Source organism: Chiroxiphia lanceolata, chromosome Z (assembly GCF_009829145.1).
Source record: "Chiroxiphia lanceolata isolate bChiLan1 chromosome Z, bChiLan1.pri, whole genome shotgun sequence".
NCBI lineage: Eukaryota > Metazoa > Chordata > Aves > Passeriformes > Pipridae > Chiroxiphia > Chiroxiphia lanceolata.
In genome coordinates, this window is record NC_045671.1 from 18,247,791 (window position 1) to 18,274,975 (window position 27,185).

The 27,185-nt window shown below is 37.0% G+C and overlaps 1 protein-coding gene across 1 annotated transcript; it reads left to right on the plus strand.

The window, feature by feature from the left end:
- Window positions 1–2,143: 2,143 nt before the first annotated feature.
- Window positions 2,144–14,910, plus strand: RNF180 (ring finger protein 180; the record flags this gene model as incomplete). Its single annotated transcript, XM_032675630.1, is given in 3 exon segments — window positions 2,144–2,287; window positions 9,296–9,382; window positions 13,942–14,910. Coding segments are annotated over 3 exon segments (1,200 nt in total), but the record flags the coding sequence as incomplete, so codon positions are not given.
- Between the last annotated feature and the right edge of the window lie 12,275 nt (window positions 14,911–27,185).

The following is a 27,185-nucleotide window of genomic DNA, read 5'->3' on the forward strand; positions in this document are numbered from 1 at the left end:
TAGATTTCTTGTAGAAATACGAATTTACGAATTCACAAATCAAATACAAACCATTACAAATTCATTGCCAAGGATAATCTTCTTTTCATAGCAAATGTAAGATTAAAAGGAAATAAGTGCCACCACTAGCTTCTGTAAACTTCCTATCATACCGCTGTACTTCAAATTAGTTGGTTTACAAATCAAATATATATACAAATCAAATATAAGCCATTATCTTCAAGTGCAAGGGAATGAAATGTCATTTCTTACAATTTACATTGTAATTGGAAAAGCTTTTCAATGATGTGCTGGATTGAAAGTCAGGCTGTATTTTCAATAGGATAGTGAAATACAAAAATATGGTAATTTCCATACAGTAAAAATATTGTTCTTTATGGCTATTGTAGTGCCTACTGTTACCAAAGTTTATCCAGCAATTAATCCCCTAGTGAAGGGTGAAACAGGCTGGTGTTGCTCACTGGGCTTCTCCAAATTACAAATCTGTTTAAGCGTGCAAGTTGCTTAGGAAAAAAAAACAAACAAAATGGGTAGTGGCAACAATAATTTTCCTCCTGTGCTCAGTATCAAATCCCAAAAGTTCTACCCAACAATTTCCGTTTCTTCAGTCAATTGTTCTAATGTTCCCTCTTTGCCATTTTCTAAAATATTTTCCTCGAGAACAGATGACCAAATAATAGATATGCAGGTCTTGGAGATGATCCCAGCTAGTGGATCAGCCTAATGGGTCAAAGAACGAGGGATTACAAAACTGGGTTAATGCCCGGGGTGTTCATTAGTGCATTACTGAATAGCTGCAGAAAATGTAACCTTTTCTATTGAAGGTGACACATTTTGGTAAAGAAAGGAGCTCTACAGGAATGACAATCAGGTCATCCCTTTTCCTAGGCAGCTACATCAACACTGTTGGAAAGGAAACAGTGCATTCCTGGTGTGAATACTGGAAAACATACCAGTTGTTAGAGATGCTCATAGAGTGCCTGTGAACTGGATATACTGTCCATGTGCCATGAACATGAAAACAGTATATGCACAAATCAATACAGCCCTGCAGTGTGTTTCAGTGTTCAGTTATGCCCTGCATACAGCCTTCAGTATAGTGTTCCTGATATACAATCCCTGTCACAGAACAGCAAAGATACTCTCTGGTTTCTGACTTGCTGTGTGCCAGTTTGGCACTGATCCTTTAAATGCTCACCATGATTTAAGGGGTTATCCCAGTAAAAAGTGTATCATATATACCCTACCTTGAACTTAATTTCTGCATCAGGCAGATGCAGGGGTTTTACACTGAAATGCAAGGAAAATCACAGAAATTATATACCATAAATGTAGGAGAAAGAGTGAAATGGAGGCTTCAGAGTACCCAATCACCCCCACAGGCCAACAGGTGAACGGACTCTAATTTTATTTTCCTCAGTAATCTTCCAGCCTTCCTTACTCTCTGTTTGAAGTGCAGCAACCATCAACAGATTGTGAGCTACGAGGACATGTTATCTCCCGTTCTAGTCACAGTATCGCCGCAAGAGGGCAAAACGCAAGAGGGCAAAACACCACGGAGGTGCAAAAACTGCCCCTGGGACTCGCCAGCTCGTGTCCCTTCGCTGCCGCGGTACAGACGCTCACGAAGGGGCCGCCGTGCTGCCTTTCCTTCCACGCAGTCCTCCGTGACGCGCAGAAATTCCCTAGAACGATTCATAAGTTTCCTTTGTTCCCCCACCTCACTTCATTTAAAGCTTCCTCCTTTTTCTTGCTGCCCATTAAAATAGTCAGGGGCTACTGACGATACCCAGCACTACCGGCTGGCTCGCACCTGCCGGTGTCTCCGATGTCCTTGGTCCCTCTCTTTGACTGTACCATGTCGGGCCTGAGAGAATGCATTTTTTTGTCCCAGTGTCTATTGAAAAGTTTTGGTTTAGTTCCCCCAAATCCCTCTTCTCCACGGTCGCAGCCTGACGCCAGGGCCGACCCCACCCCGGCTCCATCCCTGCCATTCAGCAGGAGACGGGACGTGCCCCCTCAGGGCTCGGCAGGGCGCGGGCACTGCCCTCCTCCCAGCGGCAGCAGGGCTGGCCCTCAGCCGGCGGAGTCCCAGGCTCCCGGGAGACGAGGGACGTGGCAGCTGCCGGGCAGGACCGGGTGACTCCCTCGGCCGGGCAGGGGCCGCGCTCCCGGAGCGCTTTCCGCCGCCGTTTGTCTCCCGTCTCTTCCCGTTCGCAGGGGCAGCTGCTACTGCGCAACCCCATCCCCGCCCGCTCCAGCGCCACCGCCTCCTCTGCGCTGCCCGGTGAGCTGAGTGGGGCCGGGACGCGCCGCCGCTGCCCGCGGGGCCGAGCCGGGCCCTGGCTGGGGGGGCGCGGTTGCGGAGTGAGCGTGGAGGTGTGGGGACACCTGCCCGGAGCGCCCGAGTCGGGCAGATCCCAGCGCTCGCCCGAGGGGGCGCCCGGCGCGGCGGCGGCAGCAGCGCCGCTCCCCACGGAGCCCCTCAGCACCGCCGCCCCTGGGCCTGGCGGGCTCGGGGGTGTCCGGGCACCGGCGGGCGCCGCCGCGGGCAGCTGCAGCACCTGCGGCGGTGCCCCCTGGTGACTTGCGGCCAGGAGCTCGAGTTACGCTGGGACAAGTCGCCGTGTTCCTGCTTGTTTCATCCTTTGTTTTGTGAAGCGGGTAATGTTTGTACGTGCAAGAGCATGAAACAAGCAGTGCTGGTCTCATGGGATCTCAGGGAAGAAAGCGGCTAGGCGCCCATCCCTTGTGTCTGTAGACCCGCTGCGTCGGTTCCCTGTCACAGCTATTTATACTTTCCACATCCCAGCTGTGCCTGATGACCTGTCGACTTCAGCACCATGCAGCAGGCGATTTTAGCAAGTTAAGCAATACCTTGCAAGTAGCATTCTTTCCTTTTTTTTTTTTTGTTAACTGTCATTTAATTACATGGTCTAGTCTTGCTACAAGAGTATCACACGCTGTCCATCCTCTGTAATCAACTACTGGTCTATGGTATGGAAGCTGATCACACAACAGTAGCAGAACTGGTAGAACAGTTCATAGTCGAGAAGGAGCTGGCACAGGAGCAGATGGCACAGCTCTTCGTGCATCTTGCTGCTTTTCTTCTTTGGCAGCCTGGAGACAGTTCTTTAAATTTTCCGTCTTCCCGTGTAAGTGCTACTTTACTGAGAAACACTGTTTAAGAAGAAGTTTTTTAAGTGTTTCTTTAAGCAGGAATAATTTGGAGATGAGAAATCATCAGCAAGTTTTTATGTGTACCTTAATGTCTTCCATGAAGGTTTCTCTGTCTGATGGAGTGTCAGCTTCTCCTTTTCTGTAAGCAGGAACTTATGGTATGGACTCTTGTTTGCTAGGATAGCTCATCTAGCTTCTCTCTGTCATGCTTCTTCAAAGCTGACACTCATCTACTTTTTTCAAGACTCAGTAATTAATGCTTAAGTTTCTGTGCCCTAATTTCTCTCTGCAACCTAATTATTATTGTAATTTTGATGGCTGCAGTGTTCTGAAATGACAGGTAATTTTTGAACAAAAAGACCTTAATAACCACTTGTGCTACTGTACTCATTTTCTCATTTTTATGTATTTGGTAACAAAGGGTGAGATAGTTGAAATTCTAGATAAAATTTCAACACAAATTTAGAGGGTTTTCTTTAGTTCTTCGCTTTGAACATTCAAAAATTTTTAATTGGAGTTTTTTAGTAATCTTTTTGAAGAAGAAATGTCCAAAGCTTAATACATTATGCAATTTGAATTTTACAAGAAATTTAGATATAAATAGGCATCCTTCATTCTTTTTTTCCCTTGAAAATTTATATAATCTGTTTCGTTTCCTCAGTGCTAGTGAAGCTTCACAGGGTTTGTCATCCATCTTGTATTCAGCAAGAATGGCTGACCCATTTGAAAGAGTTCACAAAATAACAGTGACAGTTGGAGACCAAAAAAGCATGATCTATGGGGAAAGTGATAAAGATTTATTTAGCTCAAAGACAAGTTTGAAGGGGAGGTAATATATAATAAGTGTTTAAAGTTGTTAAATGTTCTTGCACAGAAGAAAAGGAGCCTTTTTGTTCTCTGTATTCACAGAAAATAATGGAAATTACTGGAAAATATAGGTGCTAGGGAAAGAGTTAATAAAAGATAAGAAGGTAATTAAATAGTTTGGGAAAGTTGTGAAATCTTCATCAAAGATCTCTAAAAGAAGGCTAGACAAATGATTTTCAAAAAAGGGAACTGGGAGTGACTTGGAAAAGAAGTCTTAGGACTCTGGTACTGGTTTTACTGGTCCTGAATCATAGGAAAGGATCTAAAGGTCATCAAACAAAATCCATCAAGGAGCACAGGCTTTTTAACACTCAGATATGTCTACATGCTATTTTGGAGGCAAGCATGAACTCACACAAAGCAACTGATCTGGAAGCAGTACAGACAAAACACACATGGCCCAGTGCCAAGCTGAAAAGGCCCACTCAGGGTGACACTGTTTTCTGAGTTCCAAATTGAAAACTTCTATCTTTATGCTGGCACTTTTTGCTGAAAGACAAATCACTTGAACTGCATTTAACTACAAACCCACTTCAAAATCCTATGTTCATATGCTTTTATTTGAGTTCCAATTGAAGTTATGTGCAAATAAAAATAGAAGTAAATTTGATGTGATAAATCAGAAACATCTCATTTGCTGTTCTCTAACAGAATCCTCTGCAATGTGTTAACATGCATTTGTAGTGTTTCTTCTGTCCTTTGTAAGAACTGCAAAAGGCACATGCATGCAGAATTTTAATAGATCTACAGGAATTTTCCTTTTTAAATACTGCTGGGCCAGAAAAACACTGCAGCCTCCTGTAACATAGTGTTAAAAAGTATCCACTTGAGCTGGATTTTTTCCATGTAGTTCACTATCAGCATTCTTGGTTACACAAATTATAACCTGTGCTATAGACTCATTTTTCTTATGTAAGTGTAGTTTTAAATCAACAGTATATGCTGAACTAAGAACCTTTCAAACCATAAAAATAAATTAGAAAAAAAAAAAGACCTATTTTGCAGTAAAAACCGCATGCTTGGAAGATATTTAGATAAGATGGATGTTCAAATCACTTCAAATGCCAGTCAACCTTAGAGAGCCTTTGTTTGCATTACTTTAACCTTGTCTTTTAAATATAGCAAGTGCATTTATTCATCAGTCCTTTGTTTGATTGTTGAGGGGTCTAACACCAAGTGGTTTTTACCCTGCTCCAGTGAGCATCATCAGCCTCAAATGAAGCAGCTGTTCAACAGATAGCAAAGCATCTTTTTCTCTGAGGGGAATAGAATGTATGTAGAGACTTCAATATACCATTTGAATACACAAATGCAGCATATAAAGATATGTAAAGTGTATATCACTAAGTGTAGACCATTTCTAGAATGTATTTGAATAGATGAGGATATAGCTGTACCTGAAAACAATCTCTGAGCTAACCTTGTGCATAAAGTCTTTCAGTCCTTTCTGGTTGGACTTGATTTGGGGCTCTCACTGGGCTGTTTTAAAATTAATTAATTCTAGAATTGTGTTAAGAAGCTATGAAGAATTAATTAGAACTGGTTTAAGGTGTTTGAGTGATATAAAGAAATTCATAACTGATAATCATTCTTTCACTACCCTATGATGCCTAATGTTATCATAGCAAAGTGATACAAAGTACTTGTAAAATTTATCAGAGTGTGGATTTACTTTTAAAAAAATCATTCATAGAAGGGTTCATAATTTTATACATTCAGGTTTTGAAATGTGTCTGGTACAGAAAGCAGCACTGACACAAGTAGGGTAGTAAAAACTTGAGAGATATCCTGCTTAAGTTAAAACGTTTGAATCATCACATTTTGTCATGAACAAGACGGGTTACTAGTATAGATTCTTACCTTTTACCTAAGTGTCTCTTCCCTGGTCTTCTGCTTGGCCACCTTATGTTAAAATACATTAATGGATTCTAAATAAAAATTTATTTTAATTTATTGTGATATTGCAAGAAAATATTTGATGTTTGCCTTAATTTCACTTTTTAAGCCTAGAATGGATCTGGTTGTTAAAAGCTTCATGTACACTGGGCCAGGAGTCTAAATTATGCACACATTTCTGTTCATCCAGTATTCCAGACTCTTTAAATTTGTAGAAAAAGTAGAAAATCTGTTGATTGAAGACCTCAGACATAAGTGAAAAATAATGAGTAACCTCTCTGTGTGTTTCACAGTCTTTGATTCAGAAAACAAAGCAGAAAAAGGAAAGGTAGAAATAGGGAAAACACAAAAGTCTATATGACTCAGTAAGGCAAACTGCTCTTCAGACAGCCTGTAGTGAAGGCCTCAGAGTTTCTTTCCTTAGTGAAAACTAAATAAAAATTAAAAGTTAAAATAGTTGCAAAATCAGATGTTTGGACTGGTAGAACAGAGATTCTCTTGATACTGATTTTTATACTCCAGCTTCCCCATCAGTGAGCACTGTGCATTTTAGCACTGTGAATAAGCATAACTAGTATAGGGCTTCAATTGAGATGTAGATGAAAAAGATTTTCTTATTTTTTTCATGTAGCTAGCACAAGAGGATAAAACCAGAAGTGGGTAAAAAGAAGAGCTGGAGGACCTTTGAAGAAAGCATAACAAAAAGGGAAGACTTTGGACACAGGTTAGAGAAGACCAGAGGGACACCAGAACACAGCAAGACACAAAGTAAAATAGAATATTTGTTTTGTCCTTGATAATCCTCGTGGGCCCCTTCCAACTTGGCATATTCTCTCATTCTGTGAATTTAGGTCCTTCTTCACAGGGAGGTCAATACAGGTCTGTGAAAAAGTCTGTTGCCACCAGTAGCGTTGATCCTTCTACACAAAAAAACTTCTAAGGAGCAAGCCTCCAGGGGCATATTGTAAAAGGGGTCTTTGTCTTGCATGGTTTTATGTTGGCATTCAGTTTTGTTATGTGGTATTAGATGTGAGTATGCTTATTTTATGTTTAGGATAGCAATGATTCATTTCTGTGGACATATTCTGGGAAAAAGGGTGTTCCTTGTCTTTTGTCTAAATATTGGACAGGTTTTTTGCTTGTTTGTTTGTTTGCTTTTGTTTGGTTTGGTTTTAGTTGTTTTATTGTTGCTTTCTAATTCTTTTATGCAAACTGGAAATAAAACCAACTGTGTTACTTTACTATTAAAAGCATCTAGGTGGTATGCTATACAAGATCAAAGAATGTTTGTGAATAAAGTATTAGTCTCTTCTGCAGTGATGAGAATACTTATAGACTTCAAGGTAACAAGAGACAAGCGGTGGTGTCAGCAAGTGACCAAATTGTATGTTTTGGGGTCTTTACAAATTGACATACAGAGCCAAAATATCACAAGCTGAAATAATGAATAACCAAGAGGCTGATGTTCTGCGTTGCTGGAGTTGTAGAAAATACATAGCAAATTCTGTTTGCCTTGCCAAATGTAATGGAAAAGAACTATCTGAAGTAAGTATACCTTCTTTAGAGTGAGTTTGTAAGTTTCTCCAGTGCTGTTTGTTTTAAATGAAGGAGAAGTATTAGCCTCACTTTATAATTAATCTTGTATGTCCAAAGTATGGTTTGCCCTGCCAGGCTAAAATACAATTTAGTAATTTATATCTTCTTTATTAAAATACACAGAAAGATTATTATACAGAATAAAACTATGACAGAGTATTTCCTACTGTTTTATGATGGAAGTTAGTAATCAAAAGGACCTAGAGTCTTTCCAAATATGCCAAAAAGACTGTGCTTACATTTGGTGATCTTGAATCAAAGTGAAGAAGCAAATAGAAAAGAAGGTCTTGGTGTTTTTTATTAACACGTTAGTAATGCAACACATTCTTTTTGGCACTGGAGAAGGTTATAACCAGTAAATGCAGAAACAAACTTATTTTTAAGATCATTTTTAATTAGTATTGTTAATAAACCCGATTTTAATCACTCGGCTTACAGAGCTTGAGGCCCTGGAATAATTTTCATGCTTTATACTTGAGGGTGTTTTTTGTGAATGGTTTGAAGTGATTTTTAGGGAGGGATGTGGGCATTGCAACTCATTTAATGAAAAAAATGTATCCACTTTTTTAGTAGTGGAAAGAAGGAGGTATCTTTGTCCCTGCCCCATGGTGACACTTTTAGTTGTGAGTGGAGATCCACCATCATTGACTGAAGTAGCTCTTTCTCTGATTATGTAGACAGAAGATAAAAAAGTGTGTTTTAACACTATATCTGAGGGTGTTGGGAGGCAAAGATAGTACTATGATGAGAAGAATGATATTTTCAGTATGTTGACTTCCTAATGAATTTTAGACCTTCACTCAAAGACACAGCTGAAATATGAGTAAAAAAGAAAAATTGCAGAACAGATTTTAAAACAAATTTTGAAGTTACAAATATAGTATAAACACTTTAAATTAGAATTATATCCAAATTGAAGTACAGGTACTCTCCACAGATAGGAGGGAGACAATAGCGTAGGCATGGTAAATGGACCTATCTATCTGCTGTTAATACTTGGAGAATTTCTAAAAGCTTCTATCTTCTGTGTATAGTCCCACTTTCAATTTTTATCAGAATGAAACTTATATTCCATACTATAGGAGCCTACATTTTCCATATTCATAAAATTTAACAACTGCTTTTAGGACTTTTTCACTAGAATTTCCTTATATCTTCAGCCATCTTTATTACTTTAGTTACATAATTGTTTTTATTTTAGTATGAGTTAGTGAAATGCTATAGGGTGTTAGATTTATTTTTTTTTCTATTTAGTTGATCACATTGTATCAGTAAAAACTCTAAAGTTGCTAAGACTATCTGATTTCTCAGCTAGTTATTCTAAACAGCATTAGAAAATTAATGTGAAGCTATGTGTGTCCTTTGTGCAGTACTGATCACAGTCTTCTTATAAACTATAACTTACATTTTTCTGATTTTACTGGAAAATTATGCCCACTGATAGTGCTTCTGAAATCACTTTACAAATATTCTTGGAAGAGCTGTAATTGCATGCTCTCTGTTCTTGTAAACAAAACAAAACCACCTCCAGACACCTACATCTCTACTGTGGAGTCTGTCCAATGTCCTTAGATTTAGAAATAGAGAATTATTGACAGCATCTACCTGATTTTTAGAATAAAAAATGCATAAACATATTTGAGTATAATCTTTTGTTAATATTTACTGAATTTGGGAAGCTGACTTCTGGCAGTATTCAAAGAAAAAGATCTCACATGAATGTTAAATATCAATACAGTAATTTTTTTTTTAACAGACATCACAAACTTCAGCTGCTGCTCAGGACTCTTGCAATGTGAACTTAGATACCATTCCAGAGTGGGTGAAATGTGTCATTGAAAAGGTAGATTTTTTTTTTCTTGCATCTTTACATTCAAAATGTAAAATAACTAAGGGGAACAAGTTTCAAGAACACTTTTCTGCCAAGGTCTGTTGTATGTTACAGACATCTTATAGCTGAGGGAATTCTTCTCAGTAACTTCTATCACTACCATTTACTGATGGGTTTTTCTCCCTCTAAATGCTGATTTCTTTTGTTTTGTTTTTAATGTATGCAGAAATGCTACAAGTGATAAATTCTGTTTCCTGCTCCTTTATAGATGAGTGTATTGTTTGTCCAAAAAACTGTCATGGGCACCTCTGGATTTGTCAATGCTTAATATTATATTTATTATCTAGGTTTTGTGGTTTGCTTTGTCTTGCTTGCTATATCTTGTAGTACTAACATATATCTTGACAGTGACAGTAATGAAGCAGAGCAAGGCCTGAGAAACGAATGTGATATTAGCAGAATGAGAATTAGAGAGTTAATTTAGAATCCATACTCTGAGCAAAAGCATAGAGAACTAAGTCTTAGGAACAGCAGAGATAATAACTCCTTAAGGAATGCAGGACACTGACACAAAGGACATAAAGTAAGTACACAGGAAAACAGAGAGAACCAAAAATGCTAACATACACATAAAATGGGCATATGGAGGGGAGACAGAGGAAGATGAGGAAAAAGAGATGAATCAAGGCCTAGGTACTCTTGCCAAATATCAGGAGCTTCTGCCAAATGCACAAGGAAACCATCCAAAGTAGGGAAAAGTCAAAAGTTTATGGTGATGAAGAGGAGGAAAAAGACCCTTCAAGAGGCTGAAGAACAGGAACTACCACCAGGTTTCTCCCCAAATTGAAGACTGTGCCCGTAACTCTGTCTTAACTCCTCCTGTTATGAATATTAAAACTAGATGTTCCAATATTAGGAATATTCATGAATAATGATGCAATTGCTTAGCAAAAATTGTATAAAAGGATCCAGATGTTCATACTACTTTGAAACTCTTTTGTCCAGCGTGAGCTGGGAGCCTCCTGAACATTGTATTGCAATAAATGCCTCACTACTCAAAGACCTAAACTCTGTCTCTGGGTGGTTTCTCTGCGCCTGTTTGGGGCATAAAATTGGCATCAGTAAGAAACAGGTTTCCTCATAAAACTGGACTGAGGGTTTGTTAAGAGATCAGTTTTCGGAATATCATGTGTTGTCTTTTATACTTAATGTGCTATTATGTCATATGAATAGAAAGTAGATACCATCCTGCAAACTCAAAGGTCTGATGACAAGCCAGTGTCACTGCTTTTGAGTTTTAACTGCTCATTTGAGATTACAAACCATCTCCTAACTTTCCTGTTGTACTGATTGCTTCAGTTGAGTATTTTCTCTAAGTTGTTTTAGGTCTGGAAGTTAATGTTTTTGCATAGATATTAATAAGCAGAAACAGTGCTTTTCTTTTGCCCTACAGATTTTCTTTGATGAGTCTTTGATTGTGATAAGCAAATGACATCTGCATTCTTTTCTGCTTAGACTTCAGCGTCTAAGCTTTACTATATTCTAAGTAACTTCTGTTCTAACAAATCCACACTGAAATTGATGCACAAAGAAAAACCGAATGTTATGACTGTAAAACTAAGCATTTAAAAATTTTAAAAAAATTGTTTTCTCTTCCTTCATTGTATTGCTCTACATTTTATTTTGTTAAACATTAATTAAATTATTTTCAAAATAAGCAGTCTTTTTTTCTTCTATGATGAATAACAGAATGGTGTATCTGTTTGAGAAACATTGATCTTGGAGGTGCATTGAAAATTATGGGTCATGAGGTATTTTCTCACTTTACAAAATTGCCTAATCATGAATCCTTAATCAAAAGGATGCAGTTTTTGACAGTACTTTGCCTGTTATATTATTTCAGTAAAATTAGATTCAATATTGATAGTAATATTATTCTTTTCATACTTAACTGCAAAGGAATTCTGTTTATCTCTACCTTCTGCATTTGAAAACTTAGAGGGTTAGCTAGGAGACCTGGGAAATACAAAACCCACAGACTGCCCAGAAAAGACTTGACATATTTGCTCAAGGTTGCAGAGGAGCAGTGCTCCTCTGGTGAAAAAGGCAGAGAACACAATTCTCTGTGAACACCTTCAACATCTTTGTTTTCATTTTGTCATTTAATATCCTAGAAACTCTTGCCTCAAACTCTGGCTTCTCTGGCAAGATCCTGTGATTTAATGGATAAATGTTTGGGGTTTTTAAACAATTCTGAGTTATCTTCAGATCCTCCTGGGCTCTGAATAATTTTGTGATCATGTGTTATTTTCTCCTGTATGACTCCTGAATCAAAAGCTAAATCATTTTACATAAGCGCAAAGTCTATTTGCAGGCTGTAAAAACCCACTGCTTCCCAGCCGGTTCTCTTTCGCCATCTGTCCCTGTTCTTAACTGATCTCCTTGGATTTCATGCACATATTAATGTATAGATAATCTTCAATAATTGTACATATATACCTAGTGCTGCTAGTGGCCTTTATTGTATTTTCTTTTCCCCATCACTTATCACTTGTTTTGGCTTCTTTTTCTAACCATTCAAAATTTTTCATCTTTATGCAGTCCAACATTAAATCTGTGTACCTTCAGCTCCTCTTCAGATCTTGCTAATTTTTCCCCTGCCACCTCCTCCAATGGTAGGCTGTTACTTCTTTTACTGAGTCAATGCTTTCACAGTCCATTGCCAAATTCATGCTAAATCAGTCTCAGGCTCCTTGGTACCACACCTCATCTCTCAGTCTCTGTGCATAAGGGACATAGACATGTCCTTCTTCTTCCTTACTGTCTCTTGCATTCCCATTTTTACCAGACTCCTAGCTTTCTTCCCTAATCTTCAGGAATCACTCCTCCTCTCCCTTTGAAAATCCAGGATACTATTCCATGCCAGAAAACCTCAATAAAGTTACTAGAAAGTGCTATTCTCTTAATTTTAGTGCTTATCTCTTAATTTTAGTGCTTAGCCCTTGGCATCACCCAGAGGGTGGTTGGGCACTGGAGCAGGCTCCCCAAAAAAGTGGTCACAGCACCAGGCCTGACAGAGTTCAAGAAGCATTTGGATGATAGTCTCAGGCACATGATGCGACTCTTCAGGATGGCCCTGTACAGGGGCAGGAGTTGGACTTTATCCTTGTGAGTCCCAACTCAGCATATTCTGAGACTGTGTGCTCTGTGATCTCAAAATGGAGTGCTGGAGAGTAAGTCTCTGAACGAGCCTAATTTCTCTTTGGTAATGGCATATGCACACATTGGTCAGCTTCATAAACTGACAGATTGTGCACGTTCAAGGAATTTTGAAGGATTTGAAAGCCTTTGTTCATATGTAAACTGGCCTTTGGTTATATATTAACTAATCTTTTTTTTTCTCCAAGTTAAAAACCTGTCCAGATTTAAACAGATCCTCACAGGTGTGATACAAGGCACATCTTTGGTGCTTCATGTAATTTTGAGGTTTTAACTCACAAGGCAGGAGTAAGTTTCTCTGATAAGTGTTTCCAGAACATTTTCTAGCATTTTGTGTGAAAAATAACCATTTTTTTCCACACAAGTTGATGGGGTTTTTTTCCTGAAACTGCAAAATTTGTTTTACTGAAATTTTGTATAGCTTTCAATCAGACAAGTACCAGTCATCAATCTTCCCGAATTACCTTGAAAGCCATTTGCAACTGAAAGCAGTGCTTAAACCAGAAATGCTGGGCAGCTTCTGTATTCATGGCTCAACCTCACTTTAGAAACATTAGTGAATAAAGTGTGACTGGAGTTGATAATGTTTCTCATCTGGTCTTTGCTCCTACAAACACCTGCATAACTTTAATCCTCAACAGTGTTTGTCTTGACAGATTACTATGTTTACTGAAAATACTAATAGTTGTGTAAATATGTTGTACTAATAATTGTGTAATTATGTAGGAGTTCGAAGATTTTTGACACATATTTTCTTTTGAAAAGGTGACTTCAGGATTGAAATTAAATTCATAAAATTACAAATAATGAAAATAACTGTGTCCATGTAGAGTATTAAGGATTTGTCATGGTCTCTGCACAGAGATTGTGTTCTAAAGCTACATACACCAAGATACAAGTACCATTTTAAGCTTTTGTGGGGTAAATAAAGTGAAAAACTATATTCTTTTTGTAAGGTATCTCCTTCCACTGTACTTAGTATGCAAGAGTTTATGGATTTCCAGCCCTCAGAAAATTCAACGGAGAAACTGTGCTTGCCAATTCCAGATTAACAAATGGCAAATTGATTTCACTGCTTTAAGAATCTAATGTTTTCATTAGTATTGCAGCATTATTCTGTCTCTGGACAAGTTTTAAACATATTTCAAAGCTCCTGCATTTTGAAATGTGTTACAGATTTCTTAGTTAACAGTAGCAAGCAGAGTTTTGACCAGAAAATCTGTGGTGGATTTTCTTTCTACGCTGAAGTCTCTTGCCCTTTGACTAAAGAAGAAAATAACTCTAGTGATCATTTCTTACTCATTTATTTTCAGTGAACATGATGGGTATTTTTCTTCTTTTCTTGTCAATAGGCAGAGTGGACAATTGGAAAACCACACTGTCCATTCTGTAAGGCCTGCTTAGTGGGCTTTAACTTTGTTTGCAACAAAAGATATTTCTGTGGACAGTTAGTAAATATACATTTCTGCAAAACTCAGACTGACTCTCAACCATCTTTCTCTGTTAAATTGTCAAAATCATCAGGAAAACATTAGCCTGTCCTCAAAAATCAGTCTGGTTTTAGCAAGGATACCTGCCACAAAGTGGTAACTGCAACTTTGCAAATCAAAAGTCAAGGACTTTCCTACATGGCCAGAAATAATAATGGTCCTGGAAAATTAACAGAAGCACTTTGTCTAGAAGTAAAAGCTCCAAGATATGAGATGAAAAGTAAAAAACTTCCCTTAAGGGCATTAAACCAGAACAGAAATCTCTCTTCTTCCTATCCTATAAATGATGCATGCACTGTAAAACCTTTTCACAGAAGATCACGTAGTTTGGATTTACATATCAGAGAGAGACTGTTTTTGTCACCTGTGTTAAATGAAACTTGCAGTATGGGAACAATTTACCATGGCCATAATGAAAACCCACCTGTTTACACACAGGGTGGCTTGCAACTAGAGTCCAATAGGAAAGATGGTAGTTCTTTTCAGGACCTGTGTAGTTCTAGTGCTGCCAAACTACAAAACCAATTTCAAGTTACATCCTTTACCACATTACTGCACAGAGGAACAGAAAGTGAATGTGATTTTAGAGCTCATGGACAATCTTCTGCAAGTATTGTTGCTGATAGGTTACCATTTGTGCTGAAACTTTCTTCACCTATGAGGGCTGTAGAAGACAAACAGTACCTCACACCTGTTGGTCTTGTGCAGCGCGCAAGTATTTCCTTCAACCAAAAGCTGAGAAAGAGAGAAAGAAGCAAGTTGAAAAGCCTGAGGAGAAAGCAAAGAAGGTGAGAACGATGGCTACAGAACCAAGCAGGTGATGAAAATTAATTATACTACTTTTTTTGGTAAAGTTTGATTTACTTATTCTGACGTTCTTTTTATGCTATCTCTTAATACTAGTATAATGTCGAACTGCCCAGAGTCAGGTATCCTGCAAACAAGGATTTATGACCCCTTCCTACATGTATTTTTTTGATAATTGAATCATATTTTTTTCTGTGCAAAATCCAACAACAGTGAGTTGGCCTTCTTATTGTTTTATGATGTAATAATAAATTTGAAGAGGGGGAAAAGGCAGTGAAATACAGTGAAATTTAATCAGATTAAGTGATTAAAGAAAAATTAAACATTTAAGTCTTCTAAATGAGAAACTCTAGCATTTTGGTGTTACCAAAGTTTTAACTGATGGCATTTTGAGTTAACTTCACAGTTAAGAATGTTTTAAAAGATGTTTGCATTTATTATTATCGTAACACAAATATTTTTCTGTGAGTAAAGAATTGATTGTTGCTACTTAAAATATTAGTCTTTAGTAGGTAAATATTTTGTCTACAAATCTAACATAAAATATTACATATTCTTACCAACTGTACAACCATAGTTTCCTTCTTTCAACCATCTAAATCAGAACAGAATTAAAGGCCATAGATAGTCATGCAATTTTTGGTGGAAGGCAAAGGAAAAAGGCCAAAAATATGTCTCAAAATGCTTAAGACAGTTTTTGTTTTCTCTGAAACTTAGTAGAAAGACTAATGATATATATGCCTTTAAAAGAATATTTCTCATCATAAATTTCTGTGTGGTCATCATAAATACTGTGTGATCAGCAAGAGCAAACATACTAATCAGATAAGTAGTATCTATTCAAGAAATTTTTCCTGCTTTGGGTAGGTTTGTCATTGTGAATTCAAGATTAAGAGAGAGAGAGAGTTTGAGGCTGTCTCTCTCTCAATTAAATGTGAGAACCAACTTGAAAATGTAATGGGTCTGGGACATGCTATGAGACTTTTCAATATGGTATGCATACTGAAGAGTCTTCATCTTTCATTTTTGAGAAGGGTTTTTGTTTTGCCCAAAGACTTAAATCGATATTGTGGCCTTTTGAACAAAATTTGTTCTTATTTTGTAAAATGCATCTCTGAAGCTGAGAGTAAAGAACATTTCCAAGGTTTGGATGTCTTAATACTGAATACTGGTTTTCTAATAAGTCTAAAGATTCTTAAATATCTGAGTCCCTAAAGTGGCTTTAAAAATTCCGGGCCTAAATGATGATGCACAACAACAGTGTACATGAGTATTTACAAAGTTGTATCATCTGCAGTCTCTCCAGACACTTTAACCTTTGTTAGATGTTACTTTCAAGAGTAAAATGTTATACAAAATTTCCAAATTTGTGATATGTAAGAAAGAAAATACTTTCAACTCTTATTCTTGTTAAAACTTACTTAACCAATGCTACATTATTTCAGTTATTTACATTAAATAGCAATTTATATAGAGTTGTTAAATCTGATAAGACTCATCAGTAAGCGTACGGTATACAAAGGAAAAAAAATTAAAATTAGTATGTAAACTAAATGATCTGGGTTTGAATAGTACTTTTAAGAAGAGTGTATTTTGAATTTGCATTGATTTCTTTAACCTTGGTGAGAATCTGCAGTCATGACATGGAGTATTTAAATGAGTCTACTTCTCAGACTGTGTCAAGCAGCATGTGTGAATAGTGCAGCTGTGTTTCTGATCACTGAGATATCTTCCCAGGAATATGTGAATCCAGAAAATCACATCCTCTGTACAGTCTGACGTGTCGCAAATAGAGATGATCCTCTGCCGCCATACGCTCCATTTCGCAGCAGCTCACCTCTGGTGTCAGTATCCTCCCTTTTCTTGTAAGTTCTACTTGCTGTTGTTTTTCTTTAGCATTCTAACAATCCTCGTTGTCAAAATGTGCATTTTGTTGCTGTGGTACTTTCAGTAGGAAGCTGATCTGTGGTACTTCATAACCATGATTTCTAACATACTTACCATGTATTCTTAAGCAATCAGTAAAACTTCATGAAGAGAAAAAAGCATAAACCTCTGGGGCTATGAAGTGAAAGAATTTTGATAAATGACAATTGGAAGTATATAATTTAAGTGCTCTTTTAAGACATACTGATGTGAGGTGAATATCTTCTATGCTATTAAAGGTATTGTGCATCTCATTTTTATCTTTAATTAAAGTTTTTCTGGAAAGCAAGCCAAAGAAAGCAGACCTGTTCAGCCTTTGGAATTTCTTTGTTAAATGCATGGGCTGCTCTTCTAAGTTTATTTTGTTATGAGATAACTTATCTGCTAAAGGGATTTTTTCTGTCCTTCAGAAAGCCAAAGTGTGGCCATAAATGTTGTGTTGTGACAGAATGCAACTATTTTATTAAATTGAAGTATATACACCTTGCATTGTAAATAGGAGCAATTCTGTGAGCTCCTGAACTGCACTTGTCTCCAGAGGCTTGCACTGGTGCAGATTCTGAGGTGTAGGTGCAGACCTGAGCAGCTATCCAACAGCAGAGGGACCCAAGCTTCCTCTGTCTGTTCTGCAAGGGACTGCTCTTAATGCCTGTGAGGGGGATGCTTGCATTTTGTGTGCGTGTGAACATCTGTGTTCACAGGGGATTTTTAGGTTTCTGTTAGGGTATGATTATATTGTTGGTGCATGATAATTATATAAATTCTTAGGGTATGACAATAACTACTTAAGTCTAGGAATTGCCAGTATTAGTAATGGTTCTTGTTATTGTTGCTATAACTAGGAAGATGAAGTATTCCTTTTAAAAATTCCATTTTGGGTATATCTTGTTATATATTTACATTGTTTGTTAATGCATGAAGCTTGTATTAATTTTCTGAAAGATCTCAGACAAAAATACCATTTGTGGCTCTTCCAGTTATATTTCCTTTCTCCTCACAGTCATTTTACGTAGAGGAAGGCTATATAGTCAGCTTCAAAACTGCAATATCCTCTCGGAAATGATCCTGATTCATTGGGGAAAAAAATATTGGCATTTTTTTGCGTCATTTCTTAATGACACTTCACCGGTTCTTTTGTATCTTTTTGAAAACATCAATGTTTGTCTTACGAAGGTGACTAATGCTTCTTGGAAACTCAATTTCCAAGAAGTGAGTTTCTGTTCATGCTCGCAGTATTAATCTGAACTTAGGAGAAACAGGTAAGATACTGCATAGTTTATCCACACTGTCAGGTTCTGTTATCTCAGCCTGCAGCCTTGAGTTTTCATGTCCGTAATCATGTCCTCTAGCAACTGACAGTCTTGTAGTGAAGGTGTTAGGCTTCAAAGGCTTAATTTATGACCAAAGTTCGCTTAATCTATGCAAGTCTCTTTTTCATGTATAAATTGGTGTACAATTCTTTTTCTTGCATTGTCATGTTTGTATTGAAACTGTAAATGCGTCAAGAGTTTAGTTTTGCGTTTATGCACTTGGATTTCAGTCACTCTTTCTGTGATGATACTCATTACAAGAATTATCCTCAAACTATTTATGGATTTCTCAACTGACTGCTGAAGGGCTAAAAGCATTATTTAGTGTTGGCACCAAAGTAAATCAGGAAGGGAATGAGTTGAAATAAAATCACAGCTACAGTAGGCAAGCAGTATCTACAAAGTTTCAGTTGAGACCTTTCTTAGGGAAATATGAGGACCTGGAGGAATTCTATATCTTCCTTAAGTGACTTAAAGAGAAATGAAGATTAAATATTAATACAAAGCTTTTCAACCTGTGAAAGAGGGAAACTCTAATTTCAGAGTTTGAGAACCACTCCTGCTCTTATGTTTAAGGCATTCTTACGTTTAAATCCTTCACTGAGAGCAGCTAGTGGTTTCTTTCTATTTACCCCAGAATCTATTTGTGGTCATTTTTGTGTACTTGGTTACAAATTTCTTTACCTTCACTCTCTGTTTACTGATCTCCAGCTTCGTGCTACATCCAAATTACTGTATGTGGTTCCTTTCATGTGAGATACAGTTACTTTTTTCTGTTGGTTATCCTTGAAACCATTCTGTGCAGGGCCAAGTCTGCATTTCTTTAACAGACCTCTGAGAAGTTTCTCAGAGCTGTTGTAGTCTCCAATGCCAAGCCAGTGCCCCTTTTCATGTGATCCTAGGCTTGTACTCCTCCATGTTGCATCCTGGGTCTCCATTTCTTAATACCTCTGCTGTCTTTAGCAGGCCTGCATTTCTTTACATCACTGTATTACAGATGCAGCTATCTAATTATACATGGAACAACTGCTGTCAGTGGTTGCACCATACAAAGATAGCAAAGGTAAAACAAATTGGCCAGAGAGACATCTGGTCAGTTAGAAAAATTGCTGTCACAGCTAAATGAAGTAAAGCCAAGGAGCAGGTAGGGCAGAGGGAGTTCAACCAGAGCAAGTATGACCAGCGTCAGCCCTGATGCCTCAGAAGTTCAGTGCTGAGCTTGTAGCTGTTCCTAGAACATAGCATTACAGGGCTATGTAGTTACAAGGAGCAGTATCTTTCTTCACTTGCTGATAAAAGGAGGGGAGAAATTTTGGGCATGAATTTGTCTTATCTTTGCTTTTGCTCTGGCTGTAACTATTGTTACTGCATGGTGATTTTGTACTTATCACATTAATTCTGTCACTGATTATAAATTGGATTAAGAAGAAGGTATTAAGAGTAACGAACGGATTCATATCCAAATGCATGACTTAACTTTTTTAAATTGCACTTGTGGTTTCTGTAGCAATTGTATCTGAGTAAAAAAAGCACATCTGCTGGTTTCTGAGATGTGTCTGGAGCTCCTGTTGCAAGTCTTTAAACTCCAACACTTTTGAGTTTAATTACTTTTAGCTGCACTCTTTTTATGCTGTTATATGAGATTTCAACTTTAAAGGTCTGACCTGGCCTCTTCTAGTGTTTAATAGGTCTTTTACACAATTTGGTGCTAATAATAACCAGTGGGATAGAGAGGTTTGCAAATTTTTTAGGGATTCGTCAGGAAGAAACTTTGCTTGCGTTGTGTTACGAGTTGTGTTGTAGTTTACTTAACCCTTAACTCATGTATTGGAAAGGAGCAAAAATTGTTCAGGATGCTACTGGATAAATACATTGTATCAGGATTGTCTCAGTGTATCTGTATGTAACCTAATATATTTATGATCATCTTGAAGCTAGATTATACAGACTAGACTACAGTGTAGCTGCACTGTGATAATAGCTTTACTGAAGGCCAAAATAGCTGGCTGTGCTGTGATCATGTTCCTTCATTTAAGTGAAATAAATGTTAATAAGTTCCTTGTCTATAAACTGCTTTTAGAATGTACTGATTTTATAGAATGATCTCAACATAGCAGAATTCCATGAGCTGTTATTCATTTTGTGCCTGTCTTGCAAAAGAGGGAGAGGATCATCTGCTACTTCCTGTTCCAGGCCACCTTTGACAGTTAGTGTGCTAAGAAAAGACAGTAGTATTCACTGACATATTTTTGCTTTTCCTGCTTCTTGGTAATGTGTAGTTTTTCTCAAGAGGGACGCATGAAGTCTCCATATTGCAGCCACCTCTACCTTAAATAGTAATATTTTACTGATAGTCCTACAACCAAAAGATCAATAGTTGTGGTAATGTATCTTACTGGATGAAAACCCCAAAAGAAAGAAACTAAGCCCATTTAAGTGAATTACATATTTTATTGTTGACTGTTTGCCAAAAAAAAAAAAGTTCTTTAATAAATAACCACAGAATGATTGTTGCTGTTCCAAAGCTATATTGATTGCTATTCCAAGAAAATATTGATGATTAGCCTAAAATTATAGAAACACTGTATGCTTTTTTTTATATATAAGAAGTAAGGTTTAGAAACTATTATTTTAGTTTTCTAGAAGCTCACAGACCACTTAAATCATAAGAATTTATGAGACTTGCAGTCCCTCAGCTGAGAAAGACAATGACCTGTTTGTGGAGGTGGGTTGCAGTATTGTGCAGTTAGGTCAATCCCATAATTTGAACAGGGATTTTTATTAGAAAGGTAGAGTGAAGAGCAGACTAAATTGCAATTATAAAAATACCTTGTGGCAGACGAAAATCAAAGTTCAACAATGGCATGAAGAATACAAGAATACTTTCATATTTATGAATGTTACTGTGTATTACCAGAAGAACATCAAATACACAGTAAGGAGAAAATTTAAGATAGAATTTTACAAAAGAAAATAATGTATTGTTATAAATTTGACAGAATTTTTTGCCCCTAGTTCTAAATTTTTACAAATTATTACTGTCTCAGTGACTATTTGTCTTTGATTTTCATGGTACCAAACTCTCTGAATACATATAAACTGAGATAAATTAAATGTGGCTTGCATGGAGATTTATGTTAAATGTTGGTCTTGGTTCTTAAAATTAAAAAATCTTTTTTTTTCAGGAAAATAAAATTCCTAACATATGGGACCATTAAAGCTCTCTACTATTTCATAGAATCAGAATCATAGAATGGTTTGAATTGGAAGGGAAATTAAAATCATCTGGTTCCAACCCTTCTGCCATGGGCAGGGACACCTTCTGCTAGACCAGGTTGCTCAAAGCCCCATCTAACCTGGCCTTGAACACTTCCAGGGATGAGGAAACCACAACTATTTCTTCATGCTTTGTAGCAGACAGTGTATCTATGAATGTTTCTAATCCATGACCCCCCATTAACTTTTATGGTATCTAGCTCCTAAGCATTTTTTCCTCATGTCTGCTTTTGAGAAAAAATAATGCTATCTGAAAATATTTTTTTTATCCTTCTTTCACTATATTAGGTGAAACTGCAGGCAGTCACTGAGAAATCACTGTACACATTCAAAAGATGTCATGCTAACAGAACAGATTAGATTTCATACAAACACTATTTTTGAAGTTGATAAGGAGTCAGTGATTCTAGTAGGAAATGGCAAAGTTAAAGTAGCAAATTAGTGAAATGAATTATTATGTATAGTACTGCAAAATACTGAAGAGGTGTTGTACGGTAATTGCATTTCAGAATTAAGGAAAAAGTAAGGACAGATAGCACCTACTATTACAGCTGAAGAAGCTGGCAGTCTTTTGGGCATATGAATGTCTTTTTCACATACAAAGTATAAGTTAGGTAAAAAAAAGTTTTCTGTGTTATGACCTGCATCCTTACAACTGTAAAGCTGTGACCACATAATTTTTTTAAGCTAGTTACTGCCAAGACTTTATTCAGTCCAGCGCTTTTTCTGATATCATGTAATTCCCAAATCCTTTATATCAGCAGCTAAATTAAAATGATTACACATCAGAAGGAGTCCCTTATGGATGACTTAGCTAAAAACATACTTCACATTTAATACAATTCAGAACTGGGGAGGGTGGAGTGTGGGGTTGGTTGGTTTACAGGTTTTTTTCATTTGCTTTCAAGAGTATGTCTGCTTTATGAGAGAATGATAGAAATCTGCCAGTTCCCACTGTTAGTAATTTTTGAAAATGCTGTCAGTCAGAAGAAACATTTATTGCACAAGGCTTTCTCCCTATAGTCTTTATAAAAGAAATCCTGCAGTTTGACAAAAGGTTAATAAAATCTTAATATTTTGTAGCTCAAAAAGTTGAAGTGATCTTATTTTCATATTTTATATATCTCATTTTCTTTTGTGTACAGAGTGAGGAGAGCTTGCATTACGTGGACTAATCAACTTTGTATGATTAGTAGTAAAAGTATGCAGCATCAAATGATGTTATGAACGCTCAAAGAAATAAATAATTTCATGGTTCTCCCAACTTTTAATGACATTATTTATTTCATTTTTATGCTCTTCAATGGCTTTTAAAAGCTATTTTGAGTTTTGATTTGGATTTAAGAGTTTTTGCTAAAGTGCACTCCTAATACAAATTCTGAAGCAAATTGAAAATAATTAGCTAGCAGCTTGAGAACTAGAATGTGATCTTATCTAAGGGAGACTGAGTGGAAGCAACTGGTGAAGAAAGATGATTCTCAATTTCTTCCATAAATGCAAAAATTTTAATTCATGTTTTGGTAAAAGCTGTATAGAAAATGAAGAAATGTCTAACCAAAAACAGAGTGAGAAAAAAGAATTCCGTGGACTTTTCTAAAAGTCTAATTAAAAGATGAAAATAGATGTAATTTAGAATATCTCAGCTTCCATTTTCAGATTAAAATCAGTATGTCTCAGGAAGAGGAGAGCTGGAATTGCAGTGCAATTCTGAAATGCATTTTACTGTGCATTTTACTGTGCTACTCCCATCTGTGTGCTTACTCTGCTGTTTTTCTTGTCATATTAATTTTCATGCCAAGCAATCTACTTAAGAAAATAAGTCATAGAAAGCATTTAATTAATAAAAAACAGAGCAAAGAACATTCATTAAACCATGAAAATGTTCATACATGGTGAAGGAAGAAAAATGCATTTCAACCACAATTGATGATGTGGTAAATTTTATTCAGGTAACTGCTAATCTTTAGGAAATTTGAAGAAGTCAGGTACACATAGGAGACTCTTAAATGCTCTAATGTATGAAATGCTGTACTTGAACTTTGCAAAAGGAAAAGTTACCATTCACAGGGCAAAAATCTGTAGAAACCAACCCCACTGTAGCAGACCAACCAGCACTGGCACGTCCAGAAGAGCATGTCCTAGATAGAAGCTGCTCTTCTTCTGTCAGATTAATTTGCTTTTATTCTTAAAGTCTGGTGCATACCAAATACACTTATCAATGGTTTAGAGAATTACTTGTTTGTTTTATTGACAACATTAGAAAATAGGATTCTAGAATAGTAAAGAGAAAAATGTAGCATTGCATATGGACAAATGTGTATGGTTTATATTATTTGCATTTTTTCCAGCTTTGGGTGGAATTGGGTTTGGTGCTCCATCTTACTTTCTACAAGATAGACAAGGTTGTAGGAAAAGATACATGAAGAAGTTGTTTAAAGAGTACAAACAGACAGACCTGGTGGTTCCTCTTGGCTGCATAATGACACAGCTTGTACTGTTAAGTAGTACTTCTTTTGAGCTGGGTCCAAAATCCAGTTGAAGTGAGCATGTTAATTATGTTACAGTAAAGAGTAATACTGGTTTTAGTATATTAGCAAACTGAAATTGAGATTTATGCTTTATAAAAAAATGCTGAGCAGAAAGAGATTTCTTCTAGATCATCAATTCTCTTCATCAAGGAACTACTAAACTGAAAGGCAGAACACCATTTTTGTAGTTGCTGTGGCAATATGCTGCTGTTTCCATCTGCAGCACAGACCAATCTGGTTTCTAAAAGTAAGCTGTGTTAAGAGGTTATAAATAATGCATTAGAATTACTATTAGATTAATCTTTCTGGATTTAAATCTCTTAATCTATGGAATATATCCATATTTAGAATGGTGTTAACCACTGTGTGGATGTCTGTCTTTTGGATTCCTTTTGTTCTGAAAGTAACCCAATTCCCTTTAGTTTAAGTATAAATGTAGCATTGACTAGTGCAGGGAAACTGTTTTAATACAAACGTGTGAGCAGTACTGGATTTTTGGGATATATGCTGAAAAGTACAGTATGTGACCCACGACAGTGGGTAACAAAATATTATGAGGATCTCCTGGGCTTAACTTGAGCCACTATTAGTAAACTATAATCTTACTTTATAATGGAGAGATGCAGTAGAAGGTAGTTGCTTAACCAGAGTGCAAAGATGGCCTCTCAGTTGTTCTCTGCATTTTCTCTAGATCAAACTTCTGTAAAACCTGTAAGTGGCAGTAATAGTGTAACATCTTACAGAAATTTGTCTGTAGCAGCACATTATCTGTATTCTCTGCTTCTCTTTATCTATACTACTATTTCACCACTTTCAGCTACGAAGATAGGTTTTTCTCTTGCTTTTAGCACAGATTTTTTTCAGCATTTTGAATCTCAACAAATCCAGTGATCTGGTTAGATAAGATTCAGAGTATCAGTTTATCTGTCTTAAATGTCTCTACCTAATATTCTACCTATGTTCTTGGCAGCAGTTTGCCTTTTTGCCCTTTTGTACATGGTACTGTATCAAAAGACTTTGGACCACTGGAGCTGCTTTTTTGAACTTGCATATGTTTCCTCAGCATCTTATCTTCAATTTCTTATTTGTACTTTAAAATACAGGGAGTTTTTCCACTTGTCTTCTGTTGTTTTTCAAATATGGGTGTGAATGTTCTATGGCAACAGACTTGCTTTTTTTTTTGCGTGCAGTGTGGTTCTTGTCATCCTTTATTGTGGGGAGAGCTCAGTTTTTCAAGCAATTCTTCAGGAAAAGCAGACAGAAAGTGCGATTTTGAGCACAGTGGAAGAAAATAATTCTTATACCTCAAGCTGGTTACTCTAAAAAAGCTTGCCAGTATTTTCCTAGCCATGTACATGATGTATGGAACATGAAATGAAAAGGTACATTTTAGTAACATGGGTATTGAAAACTCTGCAGCAAGACCCCTCAAGTAGTGAACTATGGCCCAAACATAGCTCATCTCACCTTCTGCTCTCCTTTGTGTCTCAGATAGTAAGGGGTCCTTTATGTGTACAGAGGGAGGAAACCTGGCACAGACAGAGCTGTCTGGAAGGTGATTGACAAACCATGCATCACAAGTCCAAGAGTGAGACCACTTAGCCTAAGAAAGTAAATACAGGGGTTTTTTTGCAATTGTCTCTTGTCATGCTCCCACTATGTTGGATAGGGTTGCAGATGGAGGTTGAAAGAACAAAGGGTAGTGCAGTTGGAGTGCAAATGCACATACCTTCCCTGCTCCTCCTGTTCTTTGTTTTGAAGCTGGATTAGAGAGAAGAAAAGGGAGTGGGGGGAAACAGATCAGACTCTCAGGAGACTATGACACAAGTGCAATCTAAGTGGAAAACAGAGACAGAGTGGTGACTGTCAACTCGTATGTATTTGAATGTTGAAGTAAGAGATCAGGACTTGTGGGTATATGTGAAACACACAAGATGGAGAGCACCTTTTATTCATTTGGCTCTGTGTTTTTACTTTTAAGAAAGAAGTAAGATAAGACATATTAGTAGAAAACTAAGTGCTGCCATTTCCATCATTTGCCAAAGGACTTCATCCATTTTTTATCTCTGATATAAGGAGTTGTTCTAAGGACCCACCTCCCTAACTTTGTGTAGAGCAATAATGTTTAAATTCTTTGTATTTATGACATTTTTTGTGGTTAGTGTCAAATTTATTCAGAAAAACCCAGTGCTCTGTTTAAATTTTTGTTTCAACAAAAAATTGTGCTGAGTGCAAACTTTTTATCAATAGCAATAGCTCACCTTTCCTGATTTAGAGCCTGTTAGTGCGAGATGCATCTTTTATGAGACATTGTTCTAGAAGATCACTAGGAGTTCAAGGTACCTGCTAGTTTATGGGATAGTCCTTTTGGAAAGCTTACAAATGAAACTAGATTTTTGGCATAACAAATAAAATAAAAGAAGGTATGAATTATGTGTCTGTCTGCAGGGTTCCTACTAGTGACTCTCTGAACAGCACCAGCCTGTCATAATTGTGGATGGGCACAGTGCATTTGTGACTGAATCAGAACTTTTCAGGAATTATGTTTTGCTTTTGCCAAATGTGGACATCAAGGAAATGTATATGACTCACCGTGTCAGTGATATGCTATTGCAACTTAGTTTTATGAATTATGTTCTAGACAATTTGCAGTTCTTTGTTAAAAATACTGACATAGTCAGAACCACTTGGCAGTGCCAAAATATGCCAGTATCTGATTACCTTTTTAGTTTAAATGATAGTGTGAGTAGGCAACATAGTTGGTGGTTTCATGTGAGTGAAAAGGCATCCACATACAGTTCTGACCAGAACTGTCTATGTCTCTTGTCTCATCTGACTACACAGTGCCCTGATTCAGAGAGGAAAAAAGACTAAAACTAAATACCTCTCTGTTGTTTTTTTGTGCCATGTCAGGTCATGCTGGGTTCACTAGTTTACTGTAACCAGCATAAGAGTATAGTTGAAACTGTGTGATTGGAGTTAAACAAATGTTAGCTGATAGATCAGCTGAGGTATAACATGAAAACATGGCTTTATACTTATGATTTTTGCTAACTATTAGTTTGTTCCATAGTCTAACAATCCTGCTGGAAAATGTTCTTGTGTTAGACTTTTGGTTGTTTGCAGTCAGACTGTTTCCTACCAGCAAATCATTTTTACTTGATGGATGTTTCTTATGATGGCTATAAAAATGTAATTACTCTAGGTGGGAATGTCTGAGACATTATCAAGAACTGATTTGCTGCAGATAGAATTAAGT